The sequence below is a fragment of the Euleptes europaea genome, chromosome 19 (genome assembly GCF_029931775.1).
Source record: "Euleptes europaea isolate rEulEur1 chromosome 19, rEulEur1.hap1, whole genome shotgun sequence".
NCBI classification, from domain to species: domain Eukaryota; kingdom Metazoa; phylum Chordata; class Lepidosauria; order Squamata; family Sphaerodactylidae; genus Euleptes; species Euleptes europaea.
Window position 1 is genome coordinate 2,083,723 of NC_079330.1, and position 21,942 is coordinate 2,105,664.

The window sequence follows — 21,942 nt, forward strand, 5'->3', positions numbered from 1 at the left end:
CAGGCAGAAAGAGGTCTTTCACATCACCCACCTGCCTGGTCCCTTTAACTGGAGATGCTGCCAGGGATTGAGCCTGGGACGTTCTGCATGCCAAGCAGAGGCTCTGCCACTGAGCCACCGCCCCTCTCCATGGCTCTCCAGGGCCTCAGGCAGAGGTCTGTCACATCACCTACTTGCCTGGTCCCTTTAACTGGAGGTGCCGGGGACTGAACCTGGGACCTTCTGCATGCCAAGCAGAGGTTCTACCACTGAGCTACAGCCCCTCCCTATGGCTCTCCAGGGTCTCAGGCAGAGGTCTTTCCCATCACCTGCTCGCCTAGTCCCTTTAACTGGAGATGCCGGGGATTGAGCCTGGGACCTTCTGTGTGCCAAGCAGAGGCTCTGCCACTGAGCCATGCCCCCCCCCCCATGGCTCTCCAGGGTCTCAGTCTGAGGTCTTTCACCCCAACTACTTGCCTGGTCCCTTTAACTGGAGGTGCCGGGGACTGAACCAGGGACCTTCTGCATGCAAAGCAGAGGCTCCACCACTGAGCCATAGCCCCTCCCCATGGCTCTCCAGGGTCTCCGGCAGGGGTCTTTCACATCACCTACTTGCCTAGGCCAGTGGAGATGCCGGGGACTGAACCAGGGACCTTCTGCGTGCCAAGCAGATGCTCTACCACTGAGCCACAGCTCCTCCCTATGGCTCTCCAGGGTCTCAGGCAGAAAAGGGTCTTTCACCCCACCTACCTGCCTGGTCCCTTTAACTGGAGATGCCGGGGATTGAACCTGGGACCTCCTGCATGCCAAGCAGATGCTCTACCGCTGAGCCACGGCCCCTTCCCCAAGATGAACTCAGTTGTCACCGTCCCACATTCTCTGCACGCCCCCCACCCCACCGACAGGCAGGCAGAGAGGAGCAGATCTACCTTGTCCGAAGCTCACCTGCCCAACGGAGCACACCCGACCTTGGCACCTGTTCTGGAGCACACCCCGAAACCCCGCGCACCTACCTGGCGCGAACTCCCTAACAAACCCAGGTGCCCCGGGCTGGGGCGTGGCCAGCAACCTGTCTCCCCCCACCCCCAACCGACACGCGCCACGTACACGTGCACGAGCTGCGTTCCCAAACACACGCTCCCTTGCACGCGGGACAGAGACTGACACGCCTCGCCCCACCAAACCACGTTCACACGAGCGTGCAGAGGGCAGAACCCCCGCACCTGAGAGACCGCCTGTATCGTCTGTGCGCGGTGACACGCGTCGCCGGCCCTGGCTTGCTTGCAAAGCCGCTTCCCCGCTCAGCCGCGCCTGCAGCGAGTCGGAACCCAGCCCCGGGCAGCGTCAGCGGGGAGCGCCGGGGCCGTGACGCCACTCCGCCTGCGACGACCGGGCCCCGCTGCCTCATGGGAGTTGTAGTTCTCTTCCGGCTTCCCCGGCTGCGGCGCGCCAAACAGGGAGGGGGATCAGTGGAGGGTTGCCAACCTCCAGGTGGGACCTGGCGTTTTCCTGGAATTCATATCATAGAATCATGGAGCTGGAAGGGTCATCTAGTCCTGTAATGCCTGAAATCATTAGGTGCTATGGGAAATGTATTCTTTGATTTGAAATATATTCTTTGTACTCAATAAAGTATATCTGCACTCGTGAACATGCCATACTCAGCATATCAGAGGTGGCTTGTAGAGTTACACCAAGCACTTGCATAGGTTACAAGCCTCAAGTATAAGAGGCCCACTGTTGCGCCTTAGTTAGAAGCTAATTAAAGAATCCATAGATGGCCTTGCATAAGCTGGTTTTCCAGAGATAAGAACCAGCTAGGAACCCTCTTAGTTAGCCTTGGCAGCTGCCAGGGTCCAAGGTAAGAAGAACTGCAGTAATTTAGGATCAAATAGAGAAGCACCTGGGAATGTGGGTCTTCACTGCTCATTAGTGAGAATGAGATCACCATTTCTATGTAACGCCTCCAGATCTCTAATAGGGAATTCAAATCCTTAAATATCTATTATTGGTTCTATGTACTGGCGCCATGTATTTCGTCTTTTGTACCTCCCATTGCCAAAGATTGTACCTCCCATTGCCAAAGATTGTATCTGTGCTTGCACTCCTTTGATGTGTGTGTGACTTGTCCTGCGCATTTGGGCAATTTTCACCCGGTGTGTGTATATTGGGCCTAACAAACAAACTGCTTTGAACTATCAACCTCCTACTGTGTTATTGTCATTGGGAATTGATACAATAATACAGGCATATCAGTCCAACCCCCTGTACAGAGCAGGAAATTCCAAACTACCTCCCACCCCCACCCCGCCAATGACCCATACTTAGGGTTGCCAACCTCCAGGTACTAGTTGGAGATCTCCTGCTATTACAACCGATCTCCAGCCGATAGAGGTCAGTTCAACTGGAGAAAATGGCCGCTTTGGCCACTGTACTCTACGGCATTGAAGTCCCTCCCCTCCCCAAACCCCACCCTCCTCAGGCTCTGACCCAAAAACCTCCCGCCGGTGGTGAAGAGGGACCTGGCAACCCTACCCATACTCCATGCCCAGATTGCCAAGGTGCCCTCCCTCTCATAGAATCATAGAGTTGGAAGGGACCACCAGGGTCATCTAGTCTAACCCACTGCATAATGCTGAAAATTACAGCTGACCTCTACAGAGAGGAGTTTCCCTGGAGGAAAGGGCGGCTTCAGATGGCTCTAAAGCATTCTGTCCCTGCTGGATTCCCTCCCTGTCCAAACGCCGCTCTTCCCAGGTACTACCACCAAATCTCCATGACTTTCCCAGGGCAACCTCAAGTACTTTCACTTCCTTAGGAAGGGGGGAGGATCCTGGAAGGAAGCAAAGGAAATGGACTCCACGCGCGCTGAAAGGAGGGAAAGCTTTAATCTGCACATCTTGAGAAACTACACCACACGTCAGTGTTTGATTTCAGGTCTGCAGATCTTTATTACCAAAAATTTTACTACCTTAAATGCAGTCCAGTGCTGCTTATTTCCAGGTATCCATGTAATTGTTTCATTAAACCTCTATTAAAAATTGAACCACACAGTCAAAAAATCTGGTGTAATGTGTACTCTTGTCGTGCTAGCTCAAGGTAGAAGGAAACGCACTCTGAACATGCTCAGAGCCTGGAAAGCATGTGCTCATGTACTAAGTGGCAAAACTTCTATCATAAAATCAATGTTGTCTGAGGCTATACAAACAAGGAAGGTGAGGGAGTGGAAAGCCATTTTTAATTAAAAAAACAGCTGCAGTGTGTTGCTATACAGCCTTTTGAAAAATGAATCTGGTTTCACAGAATCAAGTAATACAAATGGACATTAAAATATATTATCACAGTAAAAAATAACCGCCAATGAAGTCTGGTCTTACAGGAATTCATATGTCCACAAAGCTCAATGGGTGGCTTCAGGCCACTTGCTCAACCTAGCCTACTCTACATGGTTGTTGTTAGCCCGTTTTTTTCCCAATCACCTCTCATTTACAGTGCTGTGGCTTCCTTGGAAGAAGGGCAGGGTGCAAATAAAATAAAGCGAAAAGGCCAGATGGAGAAATGTTGCATTCAGTAAGAAACGCTCTGCTGGATCAGACAACCGTCCATCTGGCCTAGCGTTCTGTTTACAAGAAATGCCTCCAGAGAGATCACAAAGTACAAACAGGCCCTGACAACCGATACCCAGGGATATGGGAACACTGAGATATTCTCAGGCAACTTCACTGACCAAAACACTCCAGGAGGAGGGGGTGAACTCCTCACACAGAATAGACAAGGGGTAACCTCCCAAGCCTTCAACAATTTCTCCTACAAAGGTGAACCGATTGATCACTCGAATGCATCTCTCAAAAACTGCCTGCACACATACAAAGAAATCAACAGCATCAAACCATTTGGTTGTTTTGTAAAAGTTTTAATGTAAAAATCTCCAGTTGAAACTCTGTACACCTAGACCCCCTAATTGATTTTTAAACAATCTAAAAGAAGGGTTGATTCTATTGAATAAATACGTACAGCTCTTGGAAAGCTTCTCGCCAGTGCTGGATCTGAGCAGCTCTGAACACTGCACTGACGTGGGGAAAACAGACGTGCACAAAGCTGGAGTACCGGCGCATTTGTCCCTCATAGAACGGCAATGGTCCAGCCAGACTCTTCTCCTCCTGCCTAGCTGCTGCCAGCCAAAGAGAATGTGACGCCAGAATAAAAGTGCGGCTATCAAGTATTCTTATTATTTGCGTGAGTTAAAATAAAGAAGACAGTACCCTGCAGAAGCAGGGGCACTTGACACATGCTTAGAGGCACTATATCCTATACACTGATATTTTAAAAAGTTGTCCCTTGTCAGAAGACAAAGGGCACACTGCTCACGATCAGAAGCATTTTGGTCTGGAATCTATTGTCATGTTTTAGAAAAATACTTTTGCTCCATTCAAAGGCAAAGCACTCTTCACACGCTCAGAGGCTCTCCGGAAGTGAGAATGTATGAAACTAGCAGCCTGGCTTGAGCTGGTTAAACCCCCAAGAGGCCGCTTGGGATATTCAACTGGCTGCCACCACCCAACTCCAAAGTTTCAAGGAAGACAGGCTCAGAAGGGGATGAAGGCATTTTGCCATCTCCTGTACCCTCCCATGTCATGTTAAGTGGGCTCCTGCAACAGAACCTACCTGGGCAGAGGAGGGCAGGTGGGGCTGCAAAATGCCTTCAGCCACACCTGGGCCTGGCATCTCTCCTGCAGAAAGTGGGGCAAACTCCAGTTGAAGAGAGCTCACATATCCTGCTGTGGAGAGATGTGTGGACTGTGGAACGCTTCCAGCTTTGGGATTTATTTCTAACCGAGAGGCATCCTCTGGGCATTTGCTTTGGCATAACTGACTGGAGGGAATCCCTTTCTTTAGCTACAAAGGATTCACGAGCATTCAGATTCACTAAAAAAAGAAGAAAGGATTCACTAAAAATAGCACCATGAAAGGATCTTGCAATCCTTCACAGTTCTAATGTGCAGTGGCTTCAAGCTTTGTTCCATCCAACAGAAATAGTTTTTTTCTCAGCAGACTGGAGAAAACAGAGATGGAGGAGGTGGTCTAGGTGTCTTCCCCATCCCACCTCTTCAAATCAATGGCAGAGTTTTCAAACCAAGATGTTCCCTTCCTGTTGCAGAGCAAAAATCCAAGTTAAGGGGCACTAGAGGAGCTGTGTGTGTGAGAGAGATTATGACCCAAATCTGTATCCCAGTGAATCCACTCAAACATTTTCAGGAAGGTTTTCCTTTGGTACAAAAGCTGGTAAGATATTCCTCTTGCTTTCCTTTCAGAAGGCGCACCTCTACGGATCGAGAAAAGACACAGCAATGTAACGGGTCCCTTTGGTGGTGGGGAGGCCTTCGTGGTAATGGGTCAGGCGACCTGGGTGCATGAGGGTCCAGCCTTTCCGGGGTGCTCTGATGGAGCAGTTGTACCGCAGGAACCGACAGCCTCCGCCCTGCAGAGTAAGGAACGCAAGAACCAACCTTGAATATGTTGACAGAGGCCTGGTTTTTATGGAGAAAACGCAGACGAAAAGGTGTGGCACGGGTACAAGGTTTCGACCTCTACATGTCAAAAACAATCCCCTGGCTATCTCTTTTCCAGGAAATTCATTGGGGAGGTTATCAAAATTTAAACTTCAAGGTCTTCGGGAGCCTAAATCTGCCTCCAGCCACAGTCAATTGGAGGCTGGCAGGAGGCGTAGTGGGGCTACTATCCCTACTCACATCTCCCCAAAACCTACACCAAGGCAGCCTTCTCTCTCTGAGTCAAGGAACTGCCCATCTTGTCAGAAGGTACACCTGGCAGGAAGATCCTTGTGGCGACTTACTTCGTAGTCAATCCCTACACGGTTTAAGGCGACGTTGATGGTGAAAGTGGACGCATCGTGGTGCGGCATCAGTGACGGCTGCTCATCAGGTTTATACCGAACCACAAAGGCCAGCTCAAACTGGGTCTGCAGGGGAAGACGAAACACCATGAACCGTGCCTGCCCTATGTGGCTCTATGACACTTGAGGGGCAGCCAACTGGGCAAAAGAAAAGAAAATCATTACCAGGCCTATGGTAAGAAAACTTACATGAAAAAAATAGTTTCTTTAGATCTGGGACCTCCTGATTTCAGTCCATTTTATACAACTAACTTCAGAATCTACTCTGACTCCACTGAAACATCCACACAGTAAAGCCCTAAAAGACCACACATGAACACATGAAGCTGCCTTATACTGAATCAGACCCTGGGTCCATCAAAGTCAGTATTGTCTACTCTGACTGGCAGCGGCTCTCCAGGGTCTCAAGAAGAGGTCTTTCACGTCACCTACTTGCCTAGTCCCTTTAACTGGAGATGCCGGGGATTGAACCGGGGACCTTCTGCATGCCAAGCAGAGGCTCTACCACTAGAGGCACCTGCTTGTGTGAGCAGACTGCTGGACTTGATGGGCCTTGGTCTGATCCAGCAGGGCTTTTTTATGTTCTTAAATGTCCCAGGTATGCCACTGAAATATCGCTCCGTTTTGCAAGTAGCCAAATCTTAAACATTTTAAATACTTCATTAATCATTCAAATTTTTTATGATGTTACCACATCCTTGCCCACTGATTTAATTATGCCATTAACAGAACACCATTTGCCACTGTTATCACTCATTCTTTGTAGTTGAAATACTGCTCCATTCATATTTTTCGCATAATGTGATGCTATCATTGCTGTTGTTGTTATTTATAAATATTGTTATGTAACTATTTTAAAACGGGGCTTACTTTGGTGTAGTACCCAGGATACAGCTTCTCTGTGATGGGCGCGATATAGTCCAGGAGAAATTTGTACCACTCACGCTCAAAGTGGATCTGGTTCATGTGGATGTCAATCGTCGGCACATTCTCGTAGCCCCCCAGGATCCTTTTGTCCTGCAACGTTATTGCACAAAAGGTGACCATAGCGAGGGCCTCACTACCCAACTGCGGTGATCTCGAAAGAAGAGCTTTGGAATAACATAGGCAGATCATGAGAGGGAGGGCACCTTGGCCAACTTCTGGGCATGGAGAAGGGGTCCCTGGGTGTGTGTGTTGGGGGGGAGGTAGTTGTGAATTTCCTGCATTGTGCAAGGGGTTGGACTAGATGACCCTGGTGGTCCGTTCCTACTCCATGATTCTAACTTTCCAGGGCTAACCCTTCCCAGGGCTAACCCTGCTGGTCAAAGAAGTATTTATCAACAACAAAGTGGTTCCGCGGTCCTTCAGCTCTCATCAGACTATCAGTGGCACACAAGATGTCCCCATTTCCTCACCCCATCCTTGTAAATAGTTACTTGGGGTGAGTCAAAGTCATCCTCAGGAGACCAGGAAGAGAATGTTGTATGAAAGGGGGGAAGGGTCTCATCTTCCACTCCCCTTTAGGTCTTTGATGTGCCACAAATGGAAGTATGGACCTGTGGGCCTTGTAGAGTAGCAGAAACGTGTCTGGGTATCCACTGAGGTCTTATCTGCAGGGCTGCCTTACCGAGTTATCTCCCTTGGACCACTGGCCAAAATTCTCCATCTCCTCTACCAGTTCGTCGCAAGCGGCATCGCTGAACAGTGGAAACCAGTATACATCTGGGCAGGGCTGGGAAAACAGAGAAGCTGTGAAAGCTCAGCCAGTAAAAAGAGGAAGGCGAAGGGAAGAAAATAAGGGCAACACCTTCAGGAATTGGCTTCCCCATTGCTATTTATCCTGCCAGAACCCAACTAAACCACACCTTGAATGAGGTTGGGGCTACATACCGTTTCTACCCCCTTGCCTTTTAAGGCTGCCGTGTAGTTTTCATGGATGTATTTTTCCTTCCAGTCCTGTGATAAGAACAAACAAAAAGGTAAACCTGTCGTTTCTACTGAGGTGAGACAGAACGCCAATTCCCATCCAACTTCACTGGCTTCTGGTTCATTTCTGGGCGCATGAAAAGGGCTGATTTTGAACCTTTAAAGCCCTAAATTGCCTGGGGTACCTTGAGGATCGCCCTCTCCAAATGAGCCCACAGTTACCCTGGGATTGTGTGGAGAGGCCCTGCTCTATGTCCCTCTGCTGACAGAGGCACTAGAAGTACGGACACAACTGGACTGGCATCTCTCTTTGTCTCTGATTAGTTATGTAGTGCCTTGAAGTCCTAGGTTAGCCTGAACTCATCAGTTCTTGGAAGCTAAGCAGGGTTCATCTTGGTTAGTACTGGGATGGGAGTCCACCAAGGAAATCCAGGGTTGTTATGTAGAGGCAGGCAATGGCAAACCATCTCTGTTCGTCTCTTGCCTTGAAAACCTCACGAGGGGTAACCACAAGTTGGCTGCAACTTGATGGCACTTCCCACCACCAGTTATTCAGGTCCCTGTCTCTGCTTCTTTTGTCTCTAGCCCCTTTGATTTGCGGAACTTTTGGTCTCCCACTGAACATGGATGCATCGTGGGTGTCTGCCCAGCCGTCTGATTCCTCTCACCTCTGGGTTGCTAAAGATCTGCCAAAGATCATTGTGGAGGTGAGTCGTCAGGTAATTCTCCAAGGACAGGATGTGCCCAAAGTGCTGCTGATTTGTTACAAACAGGAAGATGCCCTGCAGGCCAGAAAGGAAAACAAACTAGCTACAGCAAGCCAGCACCCTCTGCAGTGAGTGCTGCCGGTGGGGGGGGGGGTGTCCCCAGAGAGTGGATAAGAGGAGCTGGTCAGGGTCTCCTTGCTGAAGGGGAAGGACACCACAGAAGCACACAGAGTGCATCAGCCGCCTTTTCAAGCTGCCTTACTCCTCCTAAGAGAAGAAAAGGAAACATTGGTTTTGTATATGCCGACTTTCTCTACCACTTAAGGCAGAATCAAACCGGCTTACAATCACCTTCCCCTCCTCACAACAGATACAGTGAGGTGGGTGGGGCTGAGAGAGCTGTGACTAGCCCAAGGTCACCCAGCTGGCTTTGTGTGTAGGAGTGGGGAAACCAACCCAGTTCACCAGATTAGCCTCCGCCGCTCACGTGGAGGAGTGGGGAATCAAACCCGGTTCTCCACATCAGAGTCCATTGCTCCAAACCACAGCTCTTAACCACTACACCACACTGGCTAAGAGAAAGGGCCTGTGTTCCTGTCAGACTAACCTGCTCCCGGATGTTGTGGCAGAGAGCCATGTCTGCGTCTAATTTCCCACTGTGGAAGAGGTCGGCCTGAGTGAGTTCTGATCGAAGGATGCTGCCTTTGATCAGGTAGATGCTTGAGATGTACGGGACGTTCCAGAGTCCACTGAGAAAAAGCAAGAAAAGGAGAATTGGGAGATTATGATCGGGGGGAGAAAAGCACTTTTACTACCAGAGGTGCCAGTGATGGGTCTAGGGACCTTCTGCATGCCAAGCTAAGACCTTACTCTTTTTTTAAACTTCAAAACCCCAGCTGGCTGGAACATGAGCCTGAGATGCCGATCTTGAATGAGTAGATCAGTAGAACAGTTCCCAAGAGCCCCCGAATGGTGTGGGGGGGGGGGGATGAGATGCATGGTTAGGATATGGCTGGCATCAGGGGGTTGGCATGGCTGGGCACCAGCTGAGGGTTACAGCCCGGCAGAGGGCCAGTTCTGACCAGAGAGGCGAGGACTACCGCACAGCTCCCAACTGGCACCTGCAACATTGCAGCTACTCCTACTTGCTCCCTGCAGCACAGCTGCAACTGAAAGGGACCCTGGGAGCTGCAGTTGGGGGGCGAGGGAGAACAGAGCCAGTGGAGGGAGAAGGGAGCTATGAAGGAACCCTCAGCCCCAGAGGCAAGAAAAACCCTTTAACCAGCTCTGGATTGGGGGGGAATAAAGCCAGTGTCCTGCCCAAAACAGCCCCACACCTGAATCCAGCCCTAGCTGGCAGCAGATAAAAAGACATCCTGCAGCGATGGAAGAGGGTGATCGAACCCCACCCCCTGCCCGTTGCCTAATGGCACTTATAGCTGCCCAGCCTTTTTTTGCGTTTTTCTTGGCACTCACACTCGCCGCCCCTGAACAATATCGATGTAGTCCTCCGAGCGGGCGTAGTATCCATCTGCGCTCAAGGCACCCCAGAAATTGGTCCACAGCTTCCCCAGGCGGCCGACAAGTGGGGCAATCACAGACCTGGCGGGAGGGGGGAGGAAGAGGGGAGCACAAAGAAGGGATGAAGTGGAACTCAGGGAGCAAGCGGACACAAATCCGGAAGATGAGGTTTAGTAACATAGAAGGGGTGGTGACAGGAGAACTGGCTAGGAAACGATGTGATATTTCCAAGTGTTGTAAAAACAAAACAAACAAATTCAAATCCTGTGCCAGGAAAAACTGAATTCCATCACATGTATAAATTATGTAAATCATATACATTTGCATCATTTCCTCTCATTGTGCATCCTTGACTTGCATCTTCCTAGCCACCAGGACAGGTAAGGGAGCAGGCAGGGCACTCCGTTCTCATCACTAGGCACCTGATCTGGCCTTTGGCTTCTGAGAATTCATCAGGCGTCTCCCCACTTTTCCAAACACAGGCAATCACAAAGGCAAGAAACTTGTTCTGTACTTTGCTCTTTCAATTAAACCACAATATCTTGAGGAAACTGCCATTTGTGCGGGGTACGTGTAGCTAAGTTATACCTAGTCCTCTGAGTCCTTGTCAGACAACATGTTCCTAATCTGAAACAGACAAGAAGATGTGCTTTTTCCCAGTTGGGGAAATGTACATGTATTCATCAGTACATGCAGATTTCCCCGGCTCCCAGGGCCGGTTCAGGTCTGGAAAATGGTGCAGAGTGGAAGGGCTGGATCTGGACTTCTCCTAGGCCTTATCAAACCCACAAGACGTAGAGAAGGAGACACCTGACTCAGAAACTCACTGGTTCTGTTCCATCAGGATTCGCAGCGTGTCCGGGTTCTTCACCACCGTTTCAGCATCGATGCTGAAGTAATATTCACAAACAGGATCCTGTCTACACAGATTGCTAGAGGAGGACCAAACATAAACAGGTCAAGGCATGAGTCACTCCCATGGCCTTGGAGAGCAAATGCCCCCAAGAGCCACCTTTAGCCTGAGAGGATTATGATGTGTGCTGTTTTCAGTGCCCAGCGGATGGATGGAGAAGACTAGAAATAAAGTCTGGGGTAACCAAGTAGCTAAGAGGCTGAGTTGCAGAGTGGGAAGTCCCTGGTTCCAATCTTATCTCCGCCAAGAACTTACTAGGAGGCCTTAGACATGTCTCTCTGTTTCATTTCCAGAGATAAAAATGCAGCTTACCCTACATAAAACTTACAACCAGATAACATATATAAAGCATGAATATTCTTACACCAGTCTCTCTCTCTCTCAAAGAGCTGTTACAGGTATAGTCAATGAGGGCTTCCCCATGGAATTAGGGGGGGTTAATTATCCTTTCATGTATCTAATACCATTCTGTTCAAAAGACTTCAGTGTGGCAATGATAGGAGACATTCCGTATTAATTTTACAAAGGGCAAGGTCGCTAGTGTGAGAACATAACCTACAGCCAAGCCCCTGTGGCTTCAGTTGCTTCTAGAATGGTGCCTTTTAATTAGAAATTTCCATATGAATCTGCCTCACACCAAATCAGACCCTCAGTCCATCCAGCCCAGCACAGTCTGTTCTGAGTGGTAGAGATTCTCCAGGATCTCAACCCTGCTATACAAAATCCTTTTTAGGACTGAAGCTGGGAGGCATTACAGATACCTTATACTGAATCAGGACACTGGCCCTGCTAGCTCAGAATGGTCAGGCAGAGAAAGGCAGCTGCTACCAGAGATTCTTTTAAGTGGCCATGCCAGGGACCCTCTGTGTGCAAAACAGGTACCCTTGTACAGGCAAAGGCTATTCTCAAACGTCACTAATATGGCTTTCCAGATTTTGCCCCTCTCTTGCCCGCAAGCACATGTTCGATCACAGTTTCACTTTCTAGAGAAGAAGCAGGTGCCTACATGCCCATATTCCGCGCATCAGCATTCTCCATGTGATCCTCTGGCCCAATCACTTTGACGGAGCGATATTCTTCTCCGTGCTCCTCCACAAACTCGTCCACCTGGGAGAGATGATGCTCTTCCTGGACACAAAGCGGAAGGATGCCCGTTACCTCAGGGCATAGTGATGCTTTCTGGTTGGCTTCACAGACGCCAAGAAAAAGCTAAAATCTGCTTCTTCTCCATGTTTTGCCATTTCAAGAAACCCACCACAAAAAGCCTGCATAGTGCTGAAGTTCAGCAGGTCAAGCCAGTGTTGTGGGCTCAGGCAGGGCAGGAAGCATAGGCTTCTGGGACAGGTCTTCCCTCCCTAAGGATGACGTTACTCACGTGGTTGTGGATAAAGAGCTGGATCCGTTTCTTTGGGTAGCGGAGCTTCTGAAGCCTTTGGAAGAATGGGGTGAGGAATGGGGTGGGCTGCTCAATGAAGATGCCAATCAGAACCAGCGGCAGCGCCTCCTCCTGCCATGGGGGCAAAAAGCATTCCAAGAGATCCACACCCTGGGAACTTCAGTTCTACAAGGAGCTGAAAGATCTCTACCCCACCCTCCATCTTCACAAAACTACAAATCCCAGGGTTCTTTACAAGGGGGTAAGAGAGAAACCTCAGAGCCAGTTTAGACCACAAAGGCAAGTGTGCCTTTGAACCTGCAGCTGCCCGCCCACCGCCCTGATTCTGTGTTAGCTCTTACTTTGAGGCTGGAGAGACTCCTCAGTCCTTCGCTGCAAACAGTGCAGCCAGTCTCGAAGGTCCATATCTGTGGGATGTAGTTTCCCAAGTAATTTAACTGCAACTTGGAGAAGACAGAGAGAGAGAATGCTCAAATTCTTGAAGCCAAACGGAAAACTCACCTCACCCTGTACCTATGATTACACCAACCATACCTTTCTCTTCCTCCTGGGAAAGAGAAATTGAAAAGGCGGATCAGGCCAGCATGGAAAGCAGAAATACACCTGATCTCTGGTTGTGGGACACACTACTCAGAGCATCATGGGTTAATTTACAGTGGGGAGAGAAGGGGGAGGAAGAAGAGTTGGTTTTATATGCCGACTTTCTCTACCACTTAAGGGAGGCTCAAACCGGCTTATAATCACCTTCCCTTCCCCTCCCCACCACAGACACCCTGTGAGGTAGGTGGGGCTGAGAGAGCTCTAACAGAGGTGTGACTTGCTCAAGGTCACCCAGCTGGCTTCATGCGAAGGAATGGGGAAACCATCCCGGTTCACCAGATTAGCCTCCGCCGCTCACGTGGAGGAGTGGGGAAATCAAACCCGCTTCTCCTGAAGTCCACCGCTCCAAACCGCTACACCACACTGAGGAGAAGCGGAGGATACTGAGCTGCTCTTCAATTGTTGTAATGCCTTGACCTGTAGTAGTTTGGTTCTTGCCAGTCCTGTATGATTTCTGCATCTTGTGTGCTCACATGATCACAAGCATGGAATTCAGTATCAGGTCAAACAAAGCAATGCAAGTTTCTAGTCAATAACTGCTGAACTGACGTTGAGGACAACAGCCGGTGGAACTGCCTTATACCAAATCAAACCATTGGTCCATTTAGCTAAGTGCTGCCTGTTCTGTCTGGTAGTAACTCTCCAGACTCTTGGGCAGAGATCTTTTCTGCTCCTGCTCTCATAAGAACATAAGGAAAGCCCTGCTGGACCAGACTAAGGTCCATCAAGTCCAGCAGTCTGTTCACACAGTGGCCAACCAGGTGCTTCTAGGAAGCCCACAAACAACTGTAGCAGCATTATCCTGCCCCTCCAAAATCTCAGATGCCAGAGACTGAATCTGAGCTCTACCACCCTCCCCTACAGGTCCAGCAAGTAAAATTGTCAAATTGTCACACCTTGAACCCCAGCAATGCCGCAAGAGGCGGAACGAAATTATGCAAAATAAGCAGATTCATTTGCATGGCCACAGAAATATTTATTTGAATACATAGATAATAATGAATAAATAATAAACATTATTTGAATAATTTATTCAGGGCCAAGGATTCAGATTTCCCCAGTGCATCAGTTACCCAGCTCTGCCTCAGCTTCTGCAAACTGCAATCAAAAGAAAAACTTGTTCTAATCACCAGGAAATTCTCCTTGGAGACTTCATTTACCTTGGTGGGGCCATTGCCATGAATCACAACCGGGAGGCTGTCGAATGCCAGGTTTCGTGCTCTCACTCGACCGTTTTCGAACTTTAGGACCACCTCATCTTTAAAAAAGGGGGAGGAAGGAGAGATCAGATTCGTTGCCATAGAAGGGTTGCTAGGACATATATGGCTTTGAAAAGAACAGAAAGGATTGAGAACCTGTAGGATGTACAGTGCCCTGACTTGGATGGCCCAGGCTAGCCTGATCTCGTCAGATCTCAGAAGCTAAGCAGGGTCAGCCCTGGTTAGTATTTGGATGGAAGGCCACCAAGGAAGTCCAGGGTTGCTGTGCAGAGGAAGGCACTGGCAAACCACCTCTGTTAGTCTCTTGCCATGAAAACCCGCAAGGGGTCGCCATAAGTTGGCTGCGATTTGACAGCACTTTACACACATAGGATGTACACTAAGCATAATATTCAAAAACACAGAACCTATGTTCAGAAACATTATACCTCTTAACCATGACAGCTAAATGGATCTTCTGCATTTAGAGGCAATATACCTCAAGATGTTGGGGACAACCACATGGTAAAGGGTACTGCCTTCACGTTTTTCTTTCCAAGAAAACCTTCACACTTGCTGGACTGATCCAGCAAGGCAGTTCTTATTCAGTTAGGGGAATAGAGAATGGATGTTTCGTTCTCATCCAGGCCAGCTCCAGATTTTGGTGAGCCCTGGGCAAGATTACTCGCATGCCCCAGAATAGCAGCTCCTTCAAGCACTGTGAGTGTACCATTGTGCCTTGAAGATGGATGAGAGCCAAGCTCGGCTTTGCAACGTCATAGGGGCCTCTGGCGCAATCTGTCATTTCGGCCTGAGAAAAGCATGCAGAGGGAAAGAGCCAAGTGTCAACTCTCTTGTCCCATACACGCAAATCAGATGTCTGATCAAATTTCCTCCAAATGGTTACTTTTAAGGCTCCACAGATTTTAAGGATGCTTCAAGCTGTGTAATCCAGGAGCTTGTCTAACAAAGCTCCAGGGAGCTTCCCCACCTCAAAAGCCAAATGCTTTGTTTTCTTCTCTTTTCCCCATCTTGTGACCACAACAGCCTTCAACACTGGCCCTGTTCCCATCCTGCTGCATTAACAAGCTTCCCTCGAGGTATCTGGCTGGCCAGTCAGAAGATGGAGCACAGAATTAGATGTACCATGGACTTGTCCCCATGTTTGCACTCTGACTAAATCACCTCTAAGCAACAATGGGGATGGAAGTTAGCAATCAGGTACTTCCTTGTGTTGGCTGAACGCATCTCTTTTCTGCCACCTAACCAGACGAGAGGAGCCCCGGGACGCAGAGCGGTAAGCTGCAGGACTGCAGCTTATGACCTGAGTTCGATCCCAACGGAAGTCGGTTTCAGGCAGCCGGCTCAAGGTTGACTCAGCCTTCCATCCTTCCGAGGTCGGTAAAATGAGTACCCAGCTTGCTGGGGGTCAAGGGGAGATGACTGGGGAAGGCACCGGCAAACCACCCCGTGAACAAAGTCTGCCTAGTAAATGTCGGGATGTGACGTCACCCCATGGGTCAGGAATGACCCGGTGCTTGCACGGGGGACCTTTACTTACTTACTTTAACCAGACAACACCAGACAAATGACACCCTGATTTTGCAAAGCATCCAGGTGTTTCCCATTTCCCTTCCCCTTTTCAGAGACCTGCCAAAGCCTCAAGCATGGATCTTGGTTACAACTTGCATTTACAACCTCTCCCTTCTTCCACACCCAGAGCTTGATCCTGTCATTTAACCTGTGATGAGATCAGAGGGGAAGGCAAGAAAGCAATTGGGGGGGGGGGGGAGTCCTTCAGCCTCTACTCTGCAAAATGGAGCAAGGACTGTTAGGCTGCTGGAGCCGGGGGGGGGGTCACAAAGGATTTGGGATCTTTCCTGAACTCTCCCACCTCTACAAAAATGGTTCTATACTGTGTCAGCTTAAGCACATTTCAAACAGCTGCTTCAAGGACTTGGGTCTCTCTCCGCACCCAGTTTCTTACCTAGAGCACCATTCAGGTTTTGGAAGATTCGACACCTGTGATCTAAAGATATATTGATGTTTCCCTGTTAGGAAAAACATAGAATAAGGATTGCAAAGGGAACAAAAAGGCTATCAGGTCTGACCCCCTGCCCAGAAGCAGAATTATTTATACTGGGGGGGTGCAGAAGGCAGACTGTGGGCTACTGGCCAATTTCTGATCTGATCCAGTGCCTAATTTTCCATAGTCATTCATTCTCACATTTACATCCAACTCTTCTCCCACAGGGCATGTAAGGATGGGGTAGTCGCATTTTTCCAACCGTGACAGTCCAGAGGATGGCTTTTCGTCACTGAATACGCACTCTGCAGCTCTGTGCTTACCCGCTTTTCTGGATCCAAGAAGACACCGGTATAAAAGAGCTGATCGCTGTCACTGTCCTGCCCCTGCCAACCTGCCACAAGCTTGCTGAGATATGGAGCGTAGCCAATGAACCCTACAGGAAGAGGGAGAAAAGAAGGTCACCGGAAGTTTGCTGAGACAGCCATGGTCCACTTCATTGAAAAGAACAAGAAATATTAGTGGAGAAAAGGATGAGTCTGGTGTTGGATTCTTCATCAGACAAAGCAGCCCAGCAGTTTTCTAAAACAAAGCTATCAGGCCTCTACTGAAAATGATTACAAAGATTCAGCTTTACAAACCCATCTCACTTTCTCTGCAGAAACAGACTTAGCTTGGTTTCTGTTTCACTTGATGAAGAGTTCTGCTTAACTGCAAATTTTGCAGTTAGGTCCAAGAATATATGTTTCTAAAGCTGTTTTGGATTCCTGCAAGGTTGTGGCTGCGGGCTGAAGAACCGAGTATGGGTTCTTTATGGAAGACAAGGTGTCCTCTGCAGAATTTTCAAGGCTCTGCTTCCATTGCTTCAAAAAGAACAAGGTTCTACACCTCACTATGAAGGAAATCCTCAAAATCCATCGACGTTTTCTGCCAAAAGTACCAAAACCTGAGGAGATCAGGATGGGGCCTCCAGAATCCTAGCACCCTCCTAGTTCATTTCCTCCCTTTCTTCCTGACTTTCCCCTTTTACTCACATCATTATTTAATAGTGGCATGCAAAGCAGAGTGACCTTCTTCTAAGCCCAATGACTTCAGTAGACTTACAGGAGTTTGACTCTGCTTAGGATGGCACTGCAAGACACAACCTTCCTTTCCAAGCCTGCGTGCCCACGGCTGATCTCCTTCTCACCTCCAGAACCCAGGAATCGTTTCCCTTCTCGGACCTGCGGGTATTTGGCTTCCAGTCTCCGGTCCGGGTAGATGAGAGTCTCTGATGAGAAGACGACTTTGGACTTAGCCTGCCTGAACTTCTTCAACAGCTCCGCAGGGCCCGATGCAAAGATAACGTCATAACTATAATGGGGGGAAATGGGGAGGGGAAAAATTGATTTGAGCAGAAAAAAACAAGAAATTACCCCTGCTGAAGGCAGCAAAGCGTGGTTTAGCCTGACACTAAAAGATCCTCCCCCTTCACTGGGATGTGCCACAACAGGGTACAGGATCTTGCATGGGAAGGAGGGCACACACCTCCATGGCAAATGTGCCCCCTTGGGAGAGACTTGGAGGGGTGGGTGGGTTTTGTTCAGGGCTTAACCTGTCTGAATGAGGGTTGCCAGCTCCAGGTTGGGAAATACCTGGAGATTTTTAAGGGTGCCTGAGGAGAGTTTGGGGAGGGGAGGGACTTACAATGGGGTATAATGCCATAGAATCCACCTTCCATGCTTAACCATGGCTAAAACCAACAAAAGATGGGAAAGAAAGACCTGTTCCAGAGCCAGATGGGAAAGGAGATTATGTTCCAGAGGCCCTGATTTGCAAGATGGGGTGCGCCAGAGTTATGTCTGCACCAAGGGATACACACACACACACACACACAATTTCAAGGTTATGGCGCAACAACTCAACCTCCAATCCACTCACCTTTCTGTGAAGAGAATGACCAAGTTTTCTTGGTCTGCATAGCCTTCCAAAGCTGATTTCAAGAGACGGATCTTCTGCCCACCTCCTGCTGTCTTCTTGTCGTCTCCACCGTGCCATTCCTCATTCAGTCCAAGGACCTAGACAGGTAAGCAGCATTGTGAAAAAGCCGCCCTCCTCGTCCATCTCAGTGGGTCAGTATTTTTATGTATTTTAAACAAATATGGAGGTAACAATCAAAGGCTACTGTCTCTACCGCAGGGAACGAAAATCACCACTCACAGAGTAGCTGCACAGACTGCTACTTATTTTAAAAACATAATTAAAAATGCATTTTGAAGGATGCAATCATGTACACACTTACCTGGGAGTAAACACCTTCAAATAGTGGGACTTCTGAACAGACATGTGCAGGATTGTATTGCTAGCCAAGCATTAGGCAGGGATTACCATCCTAATTTTTTTCTAATCTGGGAAATTTGTTTGAGTAACATTCATTTCTGCACAATATGGAACACTCAGTTCAGACAGTCTGTTAGCATTACCTGGATCTTGTAATTGAAGAACCGAGCTGATCTCTGGAACCGTCTGAATCCTTCTGTCTCCTTGGTGGCCACAGTTAGAACCAATAAATTATCTACGTGGAAGAGGAAGAATAAGGAGAATTAAGAGGCATGCACGAAGCTGGTTTTTTATTCAAGGCACTCTGCTAATATTCAGCCAAATACACCTGCTGAATTCTTACCTGTCCCTTTTTAATCCCACCCTTCTGCCAAAAGCTCAGGGTGGTGTACATGGTCCTCTTGTCTTTTGTTTGAGCCTCACAACAACACAGCAAGACAGGCTAGGCTGAGAAGCAGCTACTGGCCCAAAGTCATCCAGTGAACTTCATGGCTCAGTGGGGGATTTAAGCCTGCATCTCATCCTAGTCCAACTAAGATCACAGGGAGAGGTCCACCTGACTGCCCCATCAATCAAAGATGCTCATTTGGAGGGTACATATGTGGGTTGAGGATTGCCTCTGAATCTTGATTTTAGATGTCTTCCACACTCCCAGTGCAGTGCTGACCATTTCCAGTGCTTCTTAACACACAAACAAGCCTCCTTCAGAAACCACACTATTCCGGAGTGCCCAGATATCTCAGTCCCTAGAGGTCCAGAAAATACATCCAGAAGTAAAGGCAAACCATCTGATGCATCAATCAGTGACACCGGACATGCCAAGCTGGATGCAAGAAAAAAATGCTGCTGTGTTGTATTTTGAGAACTTTGTGTTCATACTTTTGTTGTGTGTGACCGTATGCATTTTTTTCATTTCTACCGATGAGGTCTTCCTGCCCAGTGATCTCCAAAGGCAACTGACTTAAGTTTATTTATTTATTTACCGTAAAATATTTATATTCCTGCCTTCATCCCAGAATCCCCGGACCCAAGGCGGGTAACAACTATGTAAAAACAATTTGATAAAACAAATAAGATGTTTTGCAGGGTCGCCAGGAGGGTAGGTGCTCCCTGAATTCTGTTCCAGAGCCATGGGGCACGACTAGATGATTTGGGAAGATTTCAGACTAGATGGACCTTTGACTTGATTTAAGAGGGCCCCCTTTTCTTAAATCTTTCAGGACAGACTTCAGCGTCCTACTTCTCCTCCTCTGCAGCAAAGAGAAAGTAGTAAATATATCAGAGAACTTATAGCACCATTTAAGTGACAGAAAATCCAAGCCCAGATTCATTTTCTGACCAACTATTTATGCACCGTTCAGCGGAACTCTAACTTCTGCTAAAAGCAGCTGGCAACTCCAGCGTGGGACCAGAGGCCTCCCGAATGGACAGATGGAGGTGTCGTATTTCTGAGTCAAGGGGAAGAAAAGGGATCCAGTGTTCGGCCTTCCAAAGTGGCTGGAATGTGAAAGTGTTAGCAAGCACACACAAGCCACCCTGTGCAAAGTCCTTCTTTTTGTTAAAAAGTTTCTTTAAATTCCTGAGTCCTGGGGGAAAGACACTTGGCAGATGGGAAAAGGGAGGGGAGGGGGACTTTGTGCACACACATTCTGAATAAATCTGAGTTTGTTAAAAATACATTAAAAAGTATTCTGATATGGCAAACTTTTTGGTGGTGCCAGTTTTTTAAAAAAGGCAAGCCAACATCTCTTCAGAGTGTACGTGCGGTATGTGATCACAATGGGGGTAGGAAAGGGTACCCAGCGCTACAATTCTTTCCTTTGCACGTGGACTGAGATCTACCCCCCTCCCAGAAAAGGCCATGAAGACACCATCAGACACGTGTGAACAGATTACTTTTTGAGTCTGCAGCAAGAATAAAATCTTTTCAGCAGCACGATCAAACTGCGATTTAATTATTTTTCATTTTCCCGTCGGTTTGCTAAATGGGGAAGCAAGAGCCAAGCTGGTAAAATTTCATACACCAAATACTTTAAAAATATCTTTACAATGCTGGGCATGGCTGTTCTGCGCCCCTTTGCATCACTGCTATATTCGTGGGGAGAGAGCTTGTGGGCCCCAGCCCCCAACCCAAATATTTGCCCCCTGAAGTGTATTGAATGTGGGGTGAAGTTGGCCCAGTAACCCACTCTCTCAACCTTGCAGGGTTGTTAGGACGACTATAAAGGAGGGGGAAATTAGTGATGTGACCCGAACTCCTCGAAAGAAAGTGGGACAAAAACAACAACAAATAAATAATACATTTGCACAAAAGAGATGTGGAAGGGAGGGTTTCTGTCCCATTTGGAATGGTCTCCCTATCCTGACTTACACCCTGTGATGTGTGAAGTTTGGGATTGTGATATGCCAAATCTGTGATGTGTCAGTTTCATACTCTGCATTACGTTACAAAGAATACTTCTTGATTCTCTAATCCCATTTATGAGCACACATTAAAATATGGTGCATAAGCAAGCATCATGGGGGGGGCAGATGAGGCAGAAGGGGCAGGGGAAACTCATCCTTCTGCCTCCCCACTCCTTTATCACCCCAACAATGATTACTCTGAACTCTAACAAGGAGGCTGATTTGCAATAAGAAGTAATACACCCTTGGAATGTGCCCCCTTGGAAACTGATTTCCAGAGAACTTTCTTTTAAGCACGCGTCCAAGTACCAGAGATGGAAAATGCCAAGGCACGCAAATGTTGCCGTTCCAGAATAATTAGAGTGGAATGACAAGGGACAATCGTGTAAATGTCTAACTAGGTTGATCTATCTGTGGGGTGCGGGGGGGGGGGGCAGAGAATCCCACTGCCTGTGTAACCAGCCCTGTCTGAACTGCCTTTCTGGCCAACCCCAGTCTTACCTTGCTGCTGTTTGGAGCCGCAACTTCCCTCGCCCATCAGGAGTAGCAGAAGCGGTAGGAGGATATGCCTGAGGGCCATGTTCAGAAGGGCTCCCTGCACCGGATCTTGCAAAAAAAATAAAATTATAATAAGCTTTTTGGAGAGGCGGACGGGATGCAACTCTGCTTCCCATAAGTCCCTCCCAGTCGTCCCAGAGCTGCTGTGCCACGCAATAAGCACGCCTCTTGCAGGAAGGAGGGGGGCTCCTCCTCTTTCCAGACCCATCCTGTCTTCCACACACACACACCCCCAACCTCCCGGCATTAAGATTCAGAGATTGTCCCAAACGCAGGGTGCTGGAGGAGAAAGCTACCAAGGCAGGCCTTAAAATAAAAACAGATTTAAACTGTGGGACACAAGCCTGTCTTAAGGTGTCTTAAAAGGGCTCATTTTAATTTTGGTAGGTTTACTCTGGAGCACATAGGTCAAGATTTGCGGCCTGTCCAAATCCAAAATGGCACTCTGTATGTCCTGGTTAATTAATTATTCCAGAATCACTGCCTCTGTCCTTGG

General features: G+C 48.4%; 1 protein-coding gene across 1 annotated transcript; it reads right to left on the minus strand.

Moving 5' to 3' along the window:
* Positions 1–5,245: 5,245 nt before the first annotated feature.
* PLOD1 (procollagen-lysine,2-oxoglutarate 5-dioxygenase 1) lies at positions 5,246–21,469 on the minus strand. Its single transcript, XM_056864916.1, has 19 exons — positions 21,390–21,469; positions 18,626–18,717; positions 18,084–18,220; positions 17,353–17,516; positions 16,487–16,599; positions 16,125–16,188; positions 14,099–14,196; positions 12,680–12,781; positions 12,318–12,449; positions 11,949–12,070; positions 10,857–10,961; positions 9,985–10,110; positions 9,116–9,257; positions 8,470–8,583; positions 7,766–7,831; positions 7,503–7,607; positions 6,764–6,910; positions 5,834–5,959; positions 5,246–5,458 (listed from the first exon to the last, which is right to left on the minus strand). Exons 1-19 carry the CDS (start codon positions 21,466–21,468, stop codon positions 5,303–5,305), a joined length of 2,190 nt encoding a protein of 729 aa, XP_056720894.1. The 5' UTR covers position 21,469; the 3' UTR covers positions 5,246–5,302.
* Positions 21,470–21,942: the final 473 nt, after the last annotated feature.